The sequence below is a fragment of the Solanum tuberosum genome, unplaced genomic scaffold, assembly GCF_000226075.1.
Source record: "Solanum tuberosum cultivar DM 1-3 516 R44 unplaced genomic scaffold, SolTub_3.0 scf00110, whole genome shotgun sequence".
Lineage (NCBI taxonomy): Eukaryota > Viridiplantae > Streptophyta > Magnoliopsida > Solanales > Solanaceae > Solanum > Solanum tuberosum.
This window is the reverse complement of record NW_006239037.1, coordinates 1,610,305-1,630,845: the sequence shown is the minus strand read 5'-3', so window position 1 is coordinate 1,630,845 and position 20,541 is coordinate 1,610,305. Positions and strand designations below refer to the sequence as shown.

The 20,541-nt window shown below is 33.1% G+C and overlaps 1 protein-coding gene and 1 long non-coding RNA gene across 5 annotated transcripts; one reads left to right on the top strand and one right to left on the bottom strand.

Annotated features, from left to right (window-relative positions):
* The first annotated feature begins 5,981 nt into the window (after positions 1-5,981).
* Positions 5,982-18,672, top strand: LOC102583855 (uncharacterized). 4 transcript variants are annotated; one of them, XM_015309715.1, is made up of 10 exons: positions 5,982-6,087; positions 6,189-6,265; positions 7,598-8,737; positions 13,470-13,674; positions 13,795-13,845; positions 15,023-15,074; positions 15,231-15,289; positions 15,429-15,474; positions 17,748-17,900; positions 18,313-18,672. In XM_015309715.1, exons 4-9 carry the CDS (start codon positions 13,549-13,551, stop codon positions 17,888-17,890), a joined length of 477 nt encoding a protein of 158 aa, XP_015165201.1. In that variant the 5' UTR covers positions 5,982-6,087; positions 6,189-6,265; positions 7,598-8,737; positions 13,470-13,548; the 3' UTR covers positions 17,891-17,900; positions 18,313-18,672. The 4 variants fall into 4 exon arrangements, with proteins under 4 accessions (XP_015165201.1, XP_006349756.1, XP_015165200.1 ...); XM_006349694.2 differs by lacking the exon at positions 7,598-8,737 and having other exon boundaries at positions 18,320-18,672; XM_015309714.1 differs by lacking the exon at positions 7,598-8,737.
* LOC107061029 (uncharacterized) lies at positions 12,801-13,463 on the bottom strand. The gene is made up of 2 exons (XR_001473721.1): positions 13,146-13,463; positions 12,801-12,983 (listed from the first exon to the last, which is right to left on the bottom strand). It is a non-coding gene; the product is annotated as an uncharacterized lncRNA (long non-coding RNA).
* Positions 18,673-20,541: the final 1,869 nt, after the last annotated feature.

Sequence of the window (20,541 nt, the reverse complement as noted above, 5' to 3'; positions counted from 1 at the left end):
TTAAACAATAGCCACATGTAGAATTAGATATTTCTTAAAGAAATAAAAATAATAGAGAAGATTTATATTAAATGTGGTAACTTTCTAATTTTAAAAAGAATTCATTTAAATATATATGGATATTGATTTTTAAAAATTTTAAAATTTAAATTGAAAGTTACTAACTAATATAGATTAAATTATTTTTAAAATTTTAAAACTAAAATGGAGAAAATTTGTGCTGCTGACATGTGACACTTTTTCTTCTCCTATTATATATAAATAGATTTGAAGTGAAAATATATGTTTGGTATTTTTCAAATACCTAAACGTTCCGAACGTTGAATTCCGACGTTTGTGTGTGACTTTATATAAATATTGAGGAAGTTCATATTATATAACCTGTGAGTTTAATCATCTCAGTCTAATAATTTTGAATTTTTTCTTCTTCTAAAACTCAACTAAATAAGTATACAACAACAATAACATACTACTCAAATTCACCAAGTGGGGTCTGGACTCTGGAGAAGGTAAAGTATACGTAGACTTTATCACTATCTTGTGGAGGTAGAGAGACTGTTCGGCTCAAATACATCAAACTCAAGTAAACGAACAAGAAATAATGAAGAAAGTATAACAATTAATAAGAAGAGCACGATAAAATCTACAAGAAGAAACAATAACAAGAGAAATCTAGAAATTATATGACTGCCATAGAATTTCAAACACAAACCCATAATATTATTTTTTTGTAATTGCTTTTACCCAATTAAGAAACCGTTTGATGATTAATTGAGTATAACATAAAAGGTATTTTAGAATACTAATTTTCTTATATATTTAACTTGCGCTCAAATTTTACTTAAAATTAATTTAAAAAATACTGTTATAAGAGCATGCATGAGTACGAATTTTGTTTAGTTAAATCATTATTTAGGGATAAAAAAAAAATTAGGATCCAAGAAAATAATCAAAATTATGGTTGATTTTTGTAAAATGATTTAAATTCGTTCTAACAGTTGAGTTATAACTATTTTATCATTACCAAGATAGTTAAATTTGTCTGACTATATCAATGGTTTGGGAACACATAAGTGAGACTTTTTCTTTACAAGAAAAATAATCAAATTAAACTATGTAAAATAATTTGAATTTGTCCAAAGATAATAATAACGACTACTCTCAAACCTCAAATCAATTTAAATAAATTTTAAACAACAATCAATTGTATCAATATATTTAATTTTCACACAAATTGAAACTTTTTCATCACAATTCCATCATCAAACTTTCTCAAAATGTTAATATCCATATTGTGTATCCCACATTAATATATTGTGTATCCCACATTAATCTATCAATGCAAAACACAAATACATAGATACACAATTCATCTTTTAAATAATTTATGATAGTATTTTAGTGATTAACGTAAGATTATAGTGGTCAAAAGTTGATAATGTCACGCCCCGAGCCTACACCCCAGACGTGACTGGCACTCGAGAACCATTGCTGGCTCCAAGCGAACCCTTGACCTGGCTTACTTACTCAGCGGAAGACTTAAACTCAACAAAATAAGTTTATATAGTAAACTAGAATGTTATAAAAGAACATTCAACTAGCTATTAAGGCAAACTCAAGTCTCAACATGGAAAAATGACAATGAAAAGACTAAAGAACTAACATCTGACTGTCTATGAAGCCTCTAAAACAATGGAGATGGATGTCAGGATAGGACCCCCGATCATCCTAACAAATGAAATACTACAAAGAACTAAAAGCAATAAAGGAGTCCTCCGGAATGCAATGAGGCTCACCACTGACTCTAAAGTGCTCAACTGGATCAACGATGAGCCGGATGCCAATCCTAGTTACCTATATCTGCATCATAATACGATGTAGACCAACTGGCATCAATACATTGAATGTACGAGTATGCGAGTTGAAATGCTAAACACAACATAGGCTTGAAAAGAATCTGAAAGGAACTGAAGAACTTACCTGGCTCAACTCAACTCAACATAACTGAACTCATTTCAATATAAAGCAGTTTAAAACAAGTGCAATATAAAGAAAAGCTATTTAAAACAGGATGTCAACTCTGTGTGTATGCAAAGATACAAATAACTCTGAGATGTATGTAAAAATACAAATAAACTGATGTATATAAAAATACAAAGTACTGATGTGGGAGTTTCTCTAACCAACAACCATCACATAAGAGCTATTGTGATGATACATCGATCTCCCTCACGCTGCAACACATCCTATACCTTGCCACAGATATAGGACCTGAACTACTAAGTGGATCCACTAGTCTATGCGCTTCATTTAGAAAGCGATTACTCTTTTCTGAAAACTAACCCGAAGGCCCTTTGGAAATCGAGGTTTCCTTTCTTGTTTAAATGTGAAAACATTTTAAACCCTTTGGGAATACATAGTTCCCATATACTTTTGAAGAAATGGACTTCAAACTTTACTCTTTACTCAACTTGAACTTTAAGTCTTAAAAAAAAGTTAAAACATTTGGAAAAGACTTTTGGAAGACTCTAAGAACTTCTATTGACTTTGATCTTAACTGCTCTTGACTTGACTCTTAACTGGTCCTTGAATTGAATTATGGATTCAAGGATTTTGATTTGTGATTGGAAAGATCACATGATGTTTAGGAATGATTTTAGATAGCTAAACATGAGAAAAAACCGAAAATCAATATTTGAGGGTAGGTCCGCGACGCGGAGAAGCTTTTACAATGTAGTTTCAAAAACTGCTTTTGAGGCAGAACGGTCTGTGACCGCTCCGCGATGCTAACCGAATTTTCCCAAATCTGGTAGGTAGCTCCGAGACGCGGAGGTAGTGCCAAATTTCGACTGACGAAATTTCTTCTTCGTTTTTCAATTCTAAACCCTCTAAACTCTGTGGGTTCTTTTACCCAACACTTATAATCGATTAAATGTTCAAAGTACATCAGATTCTACTCAAAATCGAACCTAAAATCACAGATTATGATCAAACAACTCCTCAACGAATTCAACGAAACAAGAATCTAATGAAACTTCAACAAACCCATTCAAGAACTCAATTTCTAAGCTTTCAAGAACTTAAATTCGCTAAAATAAATCATGATTGGCGCGTGGGCGAATTAACCCAACGCTATGTGATCTCACATACCTTGTAGGGATCACCCTCGATGAAATCCACAAGCTAAACTCGACGAACTTGACGATTTCCTTGCTTCTCCTTTTCTTTTCTCCTCTTGTTTCGTCTTCTCTAAAACCCTAACTCTTTTCCAAAAGCGTAAAACTAACCAAGTTCAGTTTAGACCCTTAATTAATTCACTAAAACGAATTTAATTACTTGGATAAGGAAAAGACTGAAATACCTTTCAAAAATCCAAATTGGACATTTCCTTATTTGAACAACCCAACTTCCAATGGGCGTACTTCACTCATACGAACTCGGAATCACGCAAATTTGGCAGAGTTGGAAAGATCATTCCAAGGGCTTTCCAACCATATCTGGAATCACACCTAACTCATCCTGAACTAGGAATTATGGCTAGGGCTGGGCATAAACACCGAAAAATCGAAAAACCGAACCGAACCGAATTATTTCGGTATTTCGGTTTCGGTATTTCGGTTTTCGGTATATATTTTTGTATTTTTCGGTATTTCGGTTCGATTTTCGGTATGTAATTTTTGTATTATTCGGTTTTTTGGTTTACCGAAATAATATTATATTATATTATAATATATATTAATATTAAATAATGAATATTATAATTTAATAATTTATATTTTATAGGTAAATTAGGTCAAAGAGACAGAGCACTTTTCAAAGTTCAAACTTTTCTAATTTGCCGCAGCCCGCACATCGTTCAGTTTCCCACTTTCCAGTTTCCACTTCCGGGCTCCGGCGTCGACCGGCCGATCAGCGGCAGGCAGCACGCAACAGTCCAGCACGCAACACGCAGCAGCTCAGCGGTAGCATGCAGCAGACTGGCAGCACGCAGCAGCCGCCAGTCGACCAACACTCAGGCATCACCACAAAAAAGATGTACTACTAATTTAATTAATCTAAGGACCACTTATTTTTTGCCCATTAAGCTGAAAAATCAAACAAAAAAATTACAAAATTTTAAATTTTAAAAGCTCACCAAACAGGTCCTAAAAAAAACCAAACCGAATTAATAAAAACCGAACCGAACCGAAATAATTCGGTTCGGTGTTCGGTACGTGTGGTACAAGAACCGAAAACCGAAAAAAAAAAATCAAAACCGAACCGAATTACCGAATGCCCAGCCCTAATTATGGTCATTTGAAGTTGACCAAAAACTCACTTTAATACCTTTACCAAATTTCCAGATTTTTAAATTCTTCCCAAAAATAACTATTTCCAGATTTTAAACTTCCTTCTAGTTCTTTCTAGTTGTGAGGTGTTATAGATGATCTTCCAACGAAGCTAATAATTGAGAAAAGTGAATTATATGCGAAGGAAATATCTAATTACATAGATAACTTTGAGTAAAAATATTATTAGTGCTTGAGATAAGTGTCAAAAATGCATCTAAACTATCCCATTTTTTTGAGTTTCATACCTAAACTATCGAGAGTGTGAGTTTCATACCTAAACTATCACTTTTTAGTTTAGGAAACACACCTCAGTGGTGTGTGTAATGTACTCTCTCTTTTATTTGAAAAAACCTTGACATATGACATTCCATGTGGATAAAATATTCCACCTTAACAAAAATTAAATAATAAACTATTAATATATTTTTTACTTCACCCTCCCTCACCTACCCCTTCCCAAAAAAAAAACACTCACTCATTCCCCCAAAAAAATTATATTATTTTATTTTAACAAATATGCTACCCCATCCTATTTAACTCTCCACTTCTGATTTATTTATTTATTTTACATTTTTCTCGTTTTGTGTTATATATGTACATATATTTCTAGGATTTATTTTTTTTACTTGTGTACCATATATAACATAAATACAAAATTTATTTTAAAAAAGTCTTGCGGCGGCAAGTGACAAATATTATATATATAACACAAAACGAGAAAGAAGCGGAGGGTTATGTGACTAGTGGATAGAATTATTTTTTTTAAAATAAAATATCTAAATTAGTATTGGAGGGGAAGGGGGATGAAGTAAAAAAATTAAATACTTTTATAAAAGATATTTAAACAAAAAAAAACTAAAAAAAGGGTGCCGGGGGGGGGGGGGAGGAAGTGAATGGACTGGGGTAAGAAAAATATTTTACTTTTTTATTTTATAAAAAATATTATTATTTTGGGATAATAATTATAATCTTTAATTTTAACTAATACTAATAATTTATTTATTTTTTGTCAAAGTAAAATATTTTGTCCATGTGGAGTGTGATATGATAGTTTTTTAAAATAAAAGAGAGAGTATATTACACACCATGATGAGAGTGATATAAAAGAGAGAGAGGTGTGTTTCTCATCTCAAATTAATAAGTGATAGTTTATGTATGAAACTCACACTTTCAATAGTTTAGGTATGAAACTCAGAAAATAAATATAATTTAGGTGTGTTTTTGAATCTTATCTCTTAGTGTTTCTTTTAGTGAGCATCTTAAAAGGGAGCGCATAGAGAACAACAACAGTTCCCACATACTATTTTTAAGAGCGAAAATATAATTATTATAATTGCGATTTATCTAGAAGAACTAGATTATAAATGTAAATTTTATCATATTTATACAAAAAAAAATAAAACTTATAATATTTTCCGCAAACTTAAATTCTGACCAGTGACCATAGAAAGTATTTCACATTTTTTTAAAGATAAGTTCGGACCATTTCACATAATTACAAATGTATAATGATATTTCTTATTCAAGTGGGTCCTACACTCCAATAATTCTCCTAAGTATATTTCACTAAAAAAAAAAAGGCGTGTCACTCGATTGTGCACACGTGGTATAATTAAAATCAAACGGCCAATTAGGTAAATTGACGCTATCGTCCATATAAAAACAAAACCCAATCTTCTCCATATTTCTACAACGCGTATTGCGAAATTTCCACAACTCTTCTCTTTACCGTTTCGTCTCTGTACTTATAAATCAGGTACGCCGAATTCTCTTCTCACTTTTAGTTTTGCTTTTTTATTCTTTTTGGGTGTGTGTATATACAGCTTTTAGGTTTTGACTCGTAGATTTTTTATACAGCTTTGCGAGAATTGGTGCAGCTTTTTAGGCGTTGACCGTTTTGGTTTATTTCCGAATTTGAATTATCCGACTATCAGGTAGCTTTTTGATGTAATTGATGCTTTATTTGGTTTGGTTTGGTTTTATGTAGTTGAAATACTGGATTTTAGTTTAGATCTATGCATTTTTTGTGTGAAAATAATGAATTTACAGTTTTTTGAGAGATATAGATGTACCTAAGCTGAAAACATGAATTTCGGTTAGATCGTTCAGGGCTATAATTGTAAATTTTCAATAATTCGGTTAGATCTATGTATATTTGTGTGCTTTAAAAGCATGATTATGAGTTGGTTTTAGATCTATGTATATTTGTGTTCATAAAAGTATGGATTATGAGTTGGTTTAGATCTATATATATATATATATATATATATATATATTTGTATACTTGAAAACATGGATTATGAGTTAATTTTAGATCCATAGAACGATCTGTGCTAAAGGCTTTAATTTTGACTAGATAGATATAACTTATTCTTTTGGAGAAGGTGTATGGATGTGAGTTAAGCGCAAAGGTATTTAAGTTGATTGTAGTTCTTTTCCCCTAAAAAAGCATTATCAAGAATATAAAGAGATGTTTTTCTTATCATGGTTGAGTGGATTTTGTGTGTTAGGTTGTGTCATGTGTTTGGTCGAAAGGGTGTGTCTGGTAAAAGGGGAAGCCCAGCCTTTTGGGCTTTCGCTGCTACTAGACACCTCGGTGAAGCTTTGCACATTTTAGCCTCTGCAAAACTCTTGCTTGTTGATTACTGATATTAAGAGGTGTCTGGTAGTATGTGGATCTCTTCTTGAATTTGTTCATTTGTATACTTTCCTGTTGTATGACTTTAATGACCTAAGCTATATTGGCAATTGAGACTTTGTCAATTGGAACTTTTAGCTTTAGTTTTGGACAATAGCTGCCCAAAATGAGATCCGTCTTATATGTGCTTGTGACTGGGGATGACTTAGTTGCTGCGCCAACCTTGCTTCTTGTGTTGTGGCACACCTTGAACTTGATAGGAAAATTCATCAAATTGGTCCAGTGATACCAGCAATCTTCGAAGAGGCTGGTTCCCATACCTCATTTTATTAAGAGGGACTCAGACCGGTGTATTGACCACCTAACCTCTATAGGAGATTGGTAAAGGAGGTCACACAGACCAAACTAACCCCTAATTCTTTGGTTTTTCTTAATTGAAATGCAATATTACCAATTATTATTAATCTATCGAAAATAAGGCAAAAAATCATCAACTGTAGTATCATAACTTGACAAGAAGGCAGGTATACTAATTTAAGCGCACAACTTCCCGCAATATCAATTTTGCAATATGATTATTAGTGATATTGGTGGTTGTGTTTTTTTTTTTTTTTTTTTTTATGACAAGGGAAATCCGCAGCCACTATCCTTTTGGGTGCGCACAGGGTAAAACCCCCGCTCCTATGCAATAGCTCGCAAATCACATAAGAGATGTAACCCGTACTAGGCAAGCCCGGTGCGACGAGCTCGACCCATAAGACAAACCCCTTGCTTTCGCTGGCAGAGTTTCGAACTTGAGACCTCCAATATGGAAGTCACAAGCCCAAACCATTGGGCCACCCCGAAGGGTATATTGGTGGTGGTGTTATGCATGTGTAATGAAAGAAATCTGTTTTTTCGGGAAAAATTTCTTCGAATAACTGTCATATTGTAATATTGAATTTTTAAGTAAGATGGACTTATATATCAAGGTAGCAATACTGGATAGAAGATTCTTTTAAAAGAACGAAAATAAATATACCTTTTGAAGAAGGAATCAAATTGTTCTTGTTCCATCATATTAATTATATACTAGCATTCAAAGATTAAACAAGCGTGTCACTATTAACTTTGGGCACAGTCTTTCTTTTCTTTTTACTTTCGTATCGGTGTCCACTACTTGTATTGAAGTTTGATTAATTTATATTTGTGTCGTGTAAGACGTATCTAAGAATTTAAGAATTTTTGGATTTGCGCCGTGAAAATCCGATCAGGAAAAGCATTTTTTTGCTAATAATTTTCTTCATATTCAAAACTTGAAATTATTGCTTGCGCTCTTAACACACTTTCAACTTTAATCCTCTGAAACAAATGCCACATTTTATAATTTTTAAAAAATCATTCATTTTCTAATCAATTAATTTACTAAAAAACTGTCACAATAATTAGAAAATGGTTGTGTGTGGGGGGAGGGGGTGGGGGCAGTAGTGTAAAATGGCCTGTGCTCCTGTTGTGACATGGTGCAGACTGCGACGACATTCAGAACCCTACTCAAATTGGGATAGGCAATCACGTAATTCCTGATTAAAGTCGGGTTTATTTGGTCAATTTACCAAGTGCTCCAGCTATAAAGATACCGTACACCACCCAAAACCCTCCTTCTCGAGCCCTCACTAGTCCGTCGTTTTCTTCCTCTCTCTAACTATTAATCCTCCCTTTTAGAGAGAGAAAGCAAAAGGCTACTCTTCAACCATGTTAACCATGTTGGTTTATCAGGATATCCTCACCGGTAATCTTCTATCCTTTTTCAGTTTTCTAATTTTTTTTTGTAGTTTCTGTGCTCTTTGCTATATTTTGTGTTAAAATTTTATAGTAAGTTGTAATATTGAGGTTAGAGTAGTTTTGTTTTAGCATTCTGTTTAGTGAATCTTTCTTGGATGATTGGCGCTTGTTGATGATTCCACTTTTGTTTTACGATAATGGAATTTTGCGCAGATTTCTGTTTATTTGATGTTTGATATGAAGTTGTTAATAAGATCTGGTTGAGTTGTGACTGATGTTACTATGTGGTCTGCATAAGGGCCCTAGACTATCAAGGCGACGTTGTCTCTTTCTTCTTTTTTCATAGGGAATTAAGGAACTAGATCTACTAATCTGGATCTTAGATTTTAACACCGTCTTGTAGAGGATTTGTTCTCAATGTTTTTGACCTTGCTTTATGATCTAATATTGTATATTAGAGCCATATATGAGTAATTTGGATCTGAAAAGTCTTGATATAGGTTGCTTCTAGTTTAGCTAGACTTGTGCCTCATGTTATTTAGGAAATCCTAGTTTTATGTATCTGGATACTGCAAATTTATGTAACCAACACAAAAAGATGTATGTTTTGCAAGTCCCAAAAGTTGGAGGTCTCAAGTTCAATACCACTTGCCAGTGGGTTTGCCTTCTGGGTCGACCTCACACTTGCCTAGTGTGGGTTGACCTGTGTGGTTTGCGAGCTATTGCATTATGTATTTTGAATCTATATTTTTAAAATTTAACAATTCAATGTTAAGAACTTAAAGATCAAAACGAATAAATTTATATCTTAGATGCATCTTTTCATAATAATACACCATCCTTCTGAAATTGTGAATACGTCTCTGAATGTGATGCATTTGAAACATTATAATACGAAGTCATTGTAAGTTGAGTAAACCTGGGAAGTGCATATGTAAAATTACCCAGGAATATGGTTATTCACCCATTGAAAATTACTTTGATAAATAAGATACAAGTATGTCAAACACATCTAAGCGAAAAATAGAAAGAAAAAAAAGTGCATAGATTTCAATTGTATACCCTTCTTCACCCGCCCTAAGCAAGATTAGTTCATGCATCTTCTGCGTAGTACTAACGCAAACTTGTCCTCGGGATACAATATATTGTTCGAGAAATGTCCAAATATACCCTCATACTATGCAAAATTAAGCATATTTTCCCTCCGTTAATACTTCAAATCACTAATGCCCTTAGCGTCAAATATTTGGTCCAAAACATGTTGTGCAAGTCAGGCTATAAAATTCTCTCTTTAACCCAACACTCCTGCAGCCTTCGGAGATATAAAGTTAGTAAGGGAGAAGTGACTACAACAACAACATACCTATTGTAATTCCACAAGTCAAGTCTGAAGGTAGGATGTATGCACATCTTACCCGTACCTTTGTAGGGTAGAAAACTCTCAACCTAAAAAAGAAATTAAAGGGCTCTTTAGTCGCAGTTAGTACCGATGAGGATGTACAAATTTACAAACAATGACAAGACATTTTGTTCTAATACAAAGCACTTAGATACAAGATCCAGTTTTGACAGAAGCTCAAGTGTTTTCTTCCAAGTTCAAACATTCCTATTATTACAAAGTAAAAACTATATATTTTATCAAATGAGAAGTCCCCAAAGCAATGAACATGCATCTTTTGAATTGACAATTGCTCCAACTATATATAATTCGTTGCAAAATTTGAAGTAAAGTTTGGCTCGGATTTTGTGCACCTCAAGTCAATCAGCTGAGTCTTTTAGGTTGAATACCAGAAGGATGGGCCTCCTCAATACGTCTGGTAAGCAATGATATTCCGTAATGTGAGGCACTTGAAGAAGTGTAATATGAAGTCATCGTAAGTTGAGTAAACCTTGGAAGTGCATATCCTGTAATGTAAAATTTGGTCATTTACACATCAAAAATTACTTTCATAAATAAGATTAAAGCATGGGAAAAGATCTTTGATTATTGTCATTAAAGTACTTTCCAGTGAATGTAAAAATGAGTGGCTACTTTATTTTCCTTTAAATGACACTTTCAATGAATTATTCCTTCAAAATATTGTAAACAACCTAATTTATTGATATACGAAATTCTAGTTTAGAAAAATAAAGTGAAGAAATACTTCTTTGGGACAAGTAGGGGGAGAGGGTTAGGTGGGCCTGCCTTTTCAATCAATCAATCTCTTGGCGCTTGGTGCCGAGCACATCTAAGAGAAAAATAGAAAAAGAAGTGCATGGATTTCAATTCGATACCCTTCTTTACCCACCCTAAGCAAGATCAGTTCAGCAGGCCAATTCACGCATCTACTGCAGAGTACTAGCGTTAGCCTTATGAGCTAACTTGTCCCCTGAATACAATCTATTGTTCTGGAAAGGTCCAAATATACCCTCATACTATGTGAAATTGAGCATATTTTTCCTCTGTTTATACTTCAATTTACTTGAGCCCTTAGCATCAAGTACTTGGTCCAAATACGCTCTTATTCTACTCAATTGCGCATAGTATTTGGACCAAATATTTGACGGTAAGGGCATAAGTGAACTAAAGTACTAACGTAGGGCAAATCTGCTCAATTTTGCATAGTATAAGGGTATATTTGGACCTTCTCTGTATATTTTTTAAACTTGGTACCAAGAATAAGTACGACAAAGCAATAACTAAAAAAATTAAGTCTAGTAAAGTCAATTATGTCTACAATTCTCCAAATTTAGAAGTATTTGAATCTTCGGATCCTTGATTGTGCCTGGCATGACACTACTGTTCACTGACCACGCCTCTTATTCAAGTGCTCAACATTTCTTATCGTGACAAGAAGATGCTCATATCTTGAAGAAGACAATTAACCTTAGCATAACAGAAAGTTTGCTCAACCATGATCTGAAACTAACAAGTTCGAATATATGGCATACATTCAACAAGATACGGGTACCAGAACATGTGAAATTTTCTTATAAGAAAAAATACGGGTACATGAACTGTAGAAGACACAAAATTTGTGGACTACTACACTTTTGACATTGAGCTGTAAGAAATGAAAATGTGCTTAAATTTATTTTATATGCATAGATTGCAGTTTTTGTGGCTACTTAGTTCACATGATATGAGAATGAACTTGTCAACCACATGGCCACGGAAGCTACATGTGTGATGTAACCTTTTCTTCTCTTCGAGAATTATTTCCAGGTGAGGTTCGTCTACTTTTCCATCAAGTGTCATAGCACTTCCTTAGTGCTGGTTTAAACATCAGTCATGCTCATCACAACAACATTTTCAGTGTAGTCCCACAAAGTTGGGTTTGGGAAGGATAAAGTGTATGCAAACCTTACCCCTATCTCAAGGTAGAGAGACTATTTTCGATAGACCTTACCTCTACTACAAAGTGGGGTTTAGACATCAGTCATTCAAAAATAATATAAAATGCACCCTGTTGATCCCACATTATATTATTACAACAATTATCTTACTTGGTCGATTAAGGTACAACTTTAAAATACGACAGATCAACACTAGAGTTATTTCTGATATATGTGATAGTTAGCTTCTCACTTAATGGAACATGAAAATACAAGACCTTTCGAGAACTAGTGATATCTCTCACCAAAAATATGTTATTTCCATCAAAAAAGTAACTGGAGTAAGTTTGAACAAGTGCGAAAGCAGTTTTTCGTCAAGTTTAAAGAATCAAAGAGATTCTACTCTATGTACAACAAGAAACATATCAATGTATGTCTTTTTTATTACAACATTCTTTTCACATCCATTATAAATTTTGGTTCCTTAAAGGATATAGTTGAAAGCAATGTTCATTAGAAGTAGATAAGCAGGGAGTGAAAATATAACCAACAATTATATACTTGCGTAAAACGAAAGATTATACATTAGGTTTTCTTAAATACTCAAAATACTGATGGGATAAAGTGATATCCAATTATATTAAGATAGAGAAAGTAAACTAAAACAGAGATGCTCAATATATATCCTAGCAAGTAATTATTGCATTAACCTTCAAATTACCTACTTTTAAGTATTGGTGCATAGGGAAGTATTGTTGCTGAGGGTTACTTATCAAAAAAAAAAAGTTAATATGTCGAGTGTCATGACAACTTTATCATCAATTCATAACGTAACACATGCTAAATTGAAAGAATAAAGATTAGAATGAAATAAGAAATTCATAGAATTACCCCCCAAATGTTGCGCTAGCTGCAGAGAACATGAGTAGTGGAGGAAGCTACAAGAACAAAACAAAGGGAAAGGTGAAGCTTTAGATAACACATCAATTGTATACTCAACTATACATAGATTTCTGTACAACACAAATCAAGAATACAATGAATAGGATTTAGAGAGGAAGAAAAGAGTTTAAGATCAGAAATGTGGATTAAGTGCCTACCCCTATAACAAATGGAAGCCACTTTGGACCCTTCACGCATCTCTGGGCAAAGGGAATTCCTGAAAAGTACTAGCATTAAGACTTCAGCTATGAATTCATTAAATAAAAGATAGGGAAGTATTTAGTTTAAGATTTCAACCACGATTTACTATAAGGAGAGTAATACAATAAAGAAAACAAAGATAAGCACAGAAGAGATGTAATTTAGAAAAGAGTAGGAAAATAATGTACTTAGGTCTTGTGAGATTTATGTAAATTGTACCTTTTTATTTTCCTACTTTTGGGCCATAATGCTCCAAAACTCAAGTCCAACATCCATTACAGGCCCAATCTCAAATCATCTTATATCGTATTCTACACACGAGCTGAAAGGTTCTCTTTTTTTGCTTCTCCCTCAATTGACATGGGAACACGAGAGGTATACGAAGAAAAATTGAAGAGAGGGAATCTGCATCATGATCCAACAATTAAACCTGGCCTCGGCTCTGCTAGATGTCCTCGTTGTCTTTCTCTCTTGAACTCCAATTCAGTATGTATCATGTTCTACTCGTTTTTTTGTGTTTTGTAATTGTCCACATCTTGCCTAGTACATGCTTGATGAAATGCCTAGCTAGTAATTTGAGTTGTTTCTGTTTGATTTCGGTTGCAGAAAAGTGGAGAATGGGCGATTACTCCTGTTCTACATGATTTCACGGCTGTGGTTAGTATGCTATATTACCTGTTTCGAATGGTATTTGAACTGCAAGATCGAACTAGCCAAATCTGTTGTTATGATTAAAATTTACCTAAGTAGTCACAAATTTTAAGATTGAATGGTGTTGGTATTTGTGATCAAAGTCCCACTTTGGTAATTGAAAATAAAAAGTAAGCTATTAATGATAAGTGTTGGTTATCTTAGGAGTCGTTTAGTGTGAGAGATAAGGTATAATAATCTTAGGGACTGAATGCGGGATTATTTTATCTTGCGTCTGGTTAGAGGTATTAGGCAGTCTTGAGATTATTTATCCCACTATTTAGACCTTAGTAATGGAATAAATTATCTCATATACACGGTGAAATAACTTATATCCCGATGATTAATTTCGGTATAACTTGTTCTCAACTAAGCGACCCCTTAATAGTATGAGGCCCTTTAGGGAAACTGTACATGCTTGTCCCAAAGCGGACAATATAACACATGTTAAGTGTATCTTTCAGTTGTTTAACTTAATGATTGCGAGATGAGTAGGGAGATGATGTAGTGATGGTGTAGGGACCAGCTCCGAATTAGCCCATGAATGGTAATGGATCATGTGGAACTTAGTTAATAAGGAAAATTGTTGTGTGTCCACAAACAAAATCCATACTAGTAGCTAAAAAGAAACGTAAACTACTTATAAGTTGTTGAATCCTCTTCTTGAGATTGGTAACCTAGCCCAAAACCATGGTCATGGAAAAAAGTATGGGGATAGTCTTAATGGCGTGAGGCCCTTTGGGAAATCGTGCAGGCTTGGGCCAAAGCACAATATCACACCATGTTGATGCTGAAAGTGGTTGATGCCGAAGAGCTCTTAATGTTATATGAATATTTTGTATATGTCCAAAACTTCAAAATTTTGTTTCATAGTAAATTGGAATTGAGCTTAGTTGAGTTCAATGCAGAGGAAAGTGTCTATTGTGACCCCTGAAAGGGTTTCGTTTTTGAATGTCTTCCACCTGAAAATCTGAAAGACTATCTTTTACCTGAAGTCGAATATTTTACCCTTGTCTTACTAATCATAATTTTTATAATCGATTGGACAAGGCTAATAAAGCCATAGTGAACAGAGTTATAGCGCAATCATAATATGAAGAGCTTTTACCAACTAGTTAAAGTAATATTCTTTACCTTTGTGTAGGCTGGCTCTGGAATTGGTGGACTGCTCAGTGCAATTCATGGTTTCAATACAGGCATGATTAATTAATCATCTCTTCTGTGCTTATCTTTCTTTTCTTTATTGTATTACTCTTCTTGTAGTAAATCGTGGTTGAAATCTTAAACTAAATACTTCCCTCTCTTTTATCTAATGAATTCATAGCTAACGTCTTAATGCTAGCACTTTTCAGGAATTCCTTTTGTCCAGAGACACGTGAAGGGTCCAAAGTGGCTTCCATTTGTTATAGGGGTAGGCACTTAATCCACTTTTCTTATCTTAGACTCTTTTCTTCCTCTTTTATTCCTATTCATTGTATTCTATTTATAGTTGAGTATACAATTGATGTGTTATCTAAAGCTTCACCTTTCCCTTTGTTTTGTTCTTGCAGCTTCCTCCACTACTCGTGTTCTCTGCAGCTAGCGCAACATTTGGAGGTAATTCTATGAATTTCTAATTTCATTCTAATCTTTATTCTTTCAATTTAGCATGTGTTACGTTATGAATTGATGATAAAGTTGCCATGACACTCATCATATTAACTTTTTTTTTGATAAGTAATCCTGAGCAACAATACTTCCCTATGCACCAATACTTAAAAGTTGGTAATTTGAAGGTTAATGCAATAATTACTTGCTAGAATATATATTGGATATCTCTGTTTTAGTTTACTTTTTCTATCTTAATATAATTGAATATCACTTTATCCCATCAGTGTTTTGAGTATTTAAGAAAACCTAATGTATAATCTTCTGTTTTACGCAAGTATATAATTGTTGGTGATATTTTCACTCCTTGTTTATCTACTTCTAATGAACATTGCTTTCAACTATATCCTGTAAGGAATCATGAAAAGAATGCTGTAATCAAGAAGACATACTTTGATCTATTTCTTGTTGTACGTAGAGTAGAATCACTTTGATTTTTTATTTTTTTTTTATAAGGGTAACATGAATCACTTTGATTTTTTAAACTTGACGAAAAACTACTTTCGCTCCTGTTCAACCTTACTCCAGTTACTTTTTCGATGGAAATAACATATTTTTGGTGAGAGATATCACCCGTTCTCGAAAGGTCTTGTATTTTCATATTCCATTAAGTGAGAAGCTAACTATCACATATATCAGAAATAACTCCTCTAGTGTTGATCTGTCGTATTTTAAAGTTGTACCTTAATCGATCAAGTAAGGTAATTGTTGTAATAATATAATGTGGGATCAACAGGGTGCATTTTATTTTATTTTTGAATGACTGATGTCTAAACCCCACTTTGTAGTAGAGGTAAGGTCTATCGGAAATAGTCTCTCTACCTTGAGATAGAGGTAAGGTTTGCATACACTTTATCCTTCCCAAACCCAACTTTGTGGGACTACGCTGAAAATGTTGTTGTGATGAGCATGACTAATGTTTAAACCAGCACTAAGGAAGTGTTATGACACTTGATGGAAAAGTAGACGAACCTCACCTGGAAATAATTCTCGAAGAGAAGAAAAGGTTACATCACACATGTAGCTTCCGTGGCCATGTGGTTGACAAGTTCATTCTCATATCATGTGAACTAAGTAGCCACAAAAACTGCAATCTATGCATATAAAATAAATTTAAGCACATTTTCATTTCTTACAGCTCAATGTCAAAAGTGTAGTAGTCCACAAATTTTGTGTCTTCTACAGTTCATGTACCCGTATTTTGTTGAATGTATGCCATATATTCGAACTTGTTAGTTTCTGATCATTGTTGAGCAAACTTTCTGTTATGCTGATGTTCGTCTTCTTCAAGATATGAGCATCTTCTTGTCACGATGAGAAATGTTTAGCACTTGAATAAGAGGCATGGTCAGTGAACAATAGTGTCATGCTAGGCACAATCAAGGATCCGAAGATTCAAATACTTTTAAATTTGGAGAATTGTAGACATAACTGACTTTACTAGACTTAGTTTTTTTAGTTATCGCTTTGTCGTACTTATTCTTGGTACCAAGTTTAAACAATATACAGAGAAAGTCCAAATATACCCTTATACTATGCAAAATTGAGCAGATTTGCCCTACGTTAGTACTTTAGTTCACTTATGCCCTTACCGTCAAATACTTGGTCCAAATACTATGCGCAATTGAGCAGAATAAGGGCGTATTTGGACCAAGTATTTTATGCTAAGGGCTCAAGTAAATTGAAGTATAAACGGAAGAAAAATATACTCAATTTCACATAGTATGAGGGTATATTTCGACCTTTTCAGAACAATAGATTGTATCCAGGGGACAAGATAGCTCATAGGGGTGACGCTAGTACTCTGCAGCAGATACGTGAATTGGCCTGCTGAACTGATCTTGCTTAGGGTGGGTGAAGATAGGTAGCCAATTGAAATCCTTTTTCTATTTTTCTCTTAGATGTGCTCGGCACCGAGCTCCCAGAGATTGATTGAAAAAGCAGGCCCACCCGACCCTCTCCCCCTACTTGTCCCAAAGAAGTATTTCTTCACTTTATTTTTCAAAACTAGAATTTCGTATATCAATAAATTATAGCTCTTTATAATATTTTGAAGGAATAATTCATGGGAAAGTGCCATTTAAAGGAAAATAAAGTAGCTACTCATTTTTACATTCATTGGAAAGTACTTTAATGACAATAATCAAAGATCTTTTCCCATGCTTTAATCTTATTTATGAAAGTAATTTTCGATGTGTAAATGACCAGATTTTGCATTACAGGATATGCACTTCCAAGGTTTACTCAACTTACGATGACTTCATATTACACTGCTTCAAGTGCCTCACATTACGGAATATCATTGCTTACCAGACGTATTGAGGAGGCCCATACTTCTGGTGTTCAACCTAAAAGACTCGGCTGATTGACTTGAGGTGCACAAAATCAGAGCCAAACTTTACTTCAAATTTTGCAACGAATTATATATAGTTGGAGCAATTATCAATTCAAAAGATGCATGTTCATTGCTTTGGTGACTTCTCTTTTGATAAAATATATAGTTTTTACTTGGAAGAAAACACTTGAGCTTTTGTCAAAACTGGATCTTGTATCTAAGTGCTTTGCATTAGAACAAAATGACTTGTCATTGTTTGTAAATTGGTACATCCTCATCGATGCTAACTGCGACTAAAGAGCCCTTTAATTTCTTTTTTTAGTCTAGAGTTTTCCCCCTCTCAAAGGTATGAGTAAGATGTGCATATATCTTACCTTCAGACTCGACTTGTGGAATTACACTAGCTATGTTGTTGTAGTTACTTCTCTATTACTAACTTTATATCTCTGAAGGTTGAAGGAGTGTGGGGTTGAAGAGAGACTTTTATGGCCCGACTTGCACAACATGTTTTGGACCAAGTAATTTTGACGCTAAGGGCATTAGTGATTTGAAGTATTAACGGAGGGAAAATATGCTTAATTTTGCATAGTATGAGGGTATATTTGGACGATTTCGGAACAATATATTGTATCTCGAGGACAAGGTTGCGTTAGCACTACGCAGAAGATGTGTGAGCTAATCTTGCTTAGGGCAGGTGAAGAAGGGTATCCAATTGAAATCTATGCACTTTTTTTCTTTCTATTTTTCGGTTAGTTGTGTTTGACATACTTATATCTTATTTATCAAAGTTATTTTTAATGGGTGATTGACCATATTCGTTGGTAATTTTGCATATGCACTTTCTAGGTTTATTTAACTTACAATGATTTCATATTATAATGTTTCAAGTGCATCACGTTCAGAGGTGTATTCACAATTTTAGAAGGATGAGTGTTTTATTATGAAAAGATGCATCTAAGATATAAATTTGTCCGTTTTGATCTTTAAGTTCTTAACATTGAATTGTTAAATTTTTAAAAATATAGGTTCAAAATATATAATGCTACTAGTTTTAAATTTGAGATAAGAATAAAAAACACATCTAAACTGATAAGATGAGAGATTCGAGAAGACGAAAGTACCTTTGTTTGTATTGTGTGTAGATCTGTAAAACTGTTTGATTTATTGCTCAACTCTTTTTGGCAGTTAGTTTTTGGTGGAAATTCTGAAATTTTTGACTTTCCTTTCAATTTCGTATTTTCGTTAAATTACTAGTTTACCCTCAATTGATTGGGCCTCCTTAACCTGACAAATGGTTAGTAAACCTATGGCCCAAATCCAACCACGTACATGTCCTTTTCTTTAGATAACTTTCATTTCGAATTCGTTTTTTATTTTTAAAAACTTGTGCAAATGTAAACTCGAGATAAATTATACTTTTGAATTATTTTACATTTTGGTCTAATGATTGTTTTGCTCGTACTGTTTTCAATCTTAATACTCTATTTGATTGTCAACTAACGCTCGTCATAATTTATATTATAAGAATGTGGTTTAATATTTTCTTATTAGATTTTTTGTTTGTTTCGAAGAAAGATTATGATTTAAAGTGTCCTTAAATTATAATAAGAAAGTAAACATTTATTAAACAGATGTCCTAAAATGGGATATTGGACGAAAACCAAACAGACAAAGTAGAAACTATTGTCCAATTTTGATTTTTTCCTGTATCGTTCAATATTGTTTTGCCTGTATCGTTCCAATGTTTAGACAATCTTCAACCCACCTCTATTTTAGTCTTCATTCTTTATATTCAGAGAGTAAAAATAGAGAATGAGCAATCCAACCCCTCTTTATTTTAATCTCTATTTTTCATTTTTAGAGGTGAATATTAGTTCTACAAATTTGGAGAACCACTTTTACATTATTTTATTATTATTTCTATTGTGTAATTATCATATTATTTTACATATAATGTTATTACTTAAATATCTAATATTCGTAATTTTTAAAAATGTAATATAATATTTAAAAAATATATTATTTTAACATATACTATATTCATTCTGAATTGATAATATTTCAATTTTTAAATTTTTTTGTCACTAATATAATTTTATTTTATTATTAATTTTCACTATAACAAACGTACAATTAAAACGATAAGATGAAAATTCTAATTTAAAAAATACAATACATAACATAATAATTTAAATACAAGATAATAGCCAAATACATAAGATGATAATTTAATTACAAGATAAAAATACAATACATAAGATAATAATTTAAACACAAAAATAACAATACCATAAATAACATAATAACTTATTTATCACAACATTAATTTAGTAATCCAATAGGTTATTTCCAGATTTAGCAATATTTTGGGAAAAAATAATGTATGGTCCAGAAAATTGTTATAATTGCAGTTGTGCATATTGATTTCTTTTTCCAATTATTCATAGTTGTTCTTGTTGCATGTAATTACGAACATTTGGATCACTAATAACTTCTAAATTTATCCTTAAAATTTTATTTTCTTATATAACTTCCTTGAGTTTGATATATCTATCTAGCCTTACGCCGTCTTGTTGTTTGGATGTAGTTGACTCTAATTGTACCAACATAAATTGTGGTAGATGAAAATCTCTTATTTGAACTATTTTTAGTTAGACGTAAAAAATTAAGGATAAAAAATG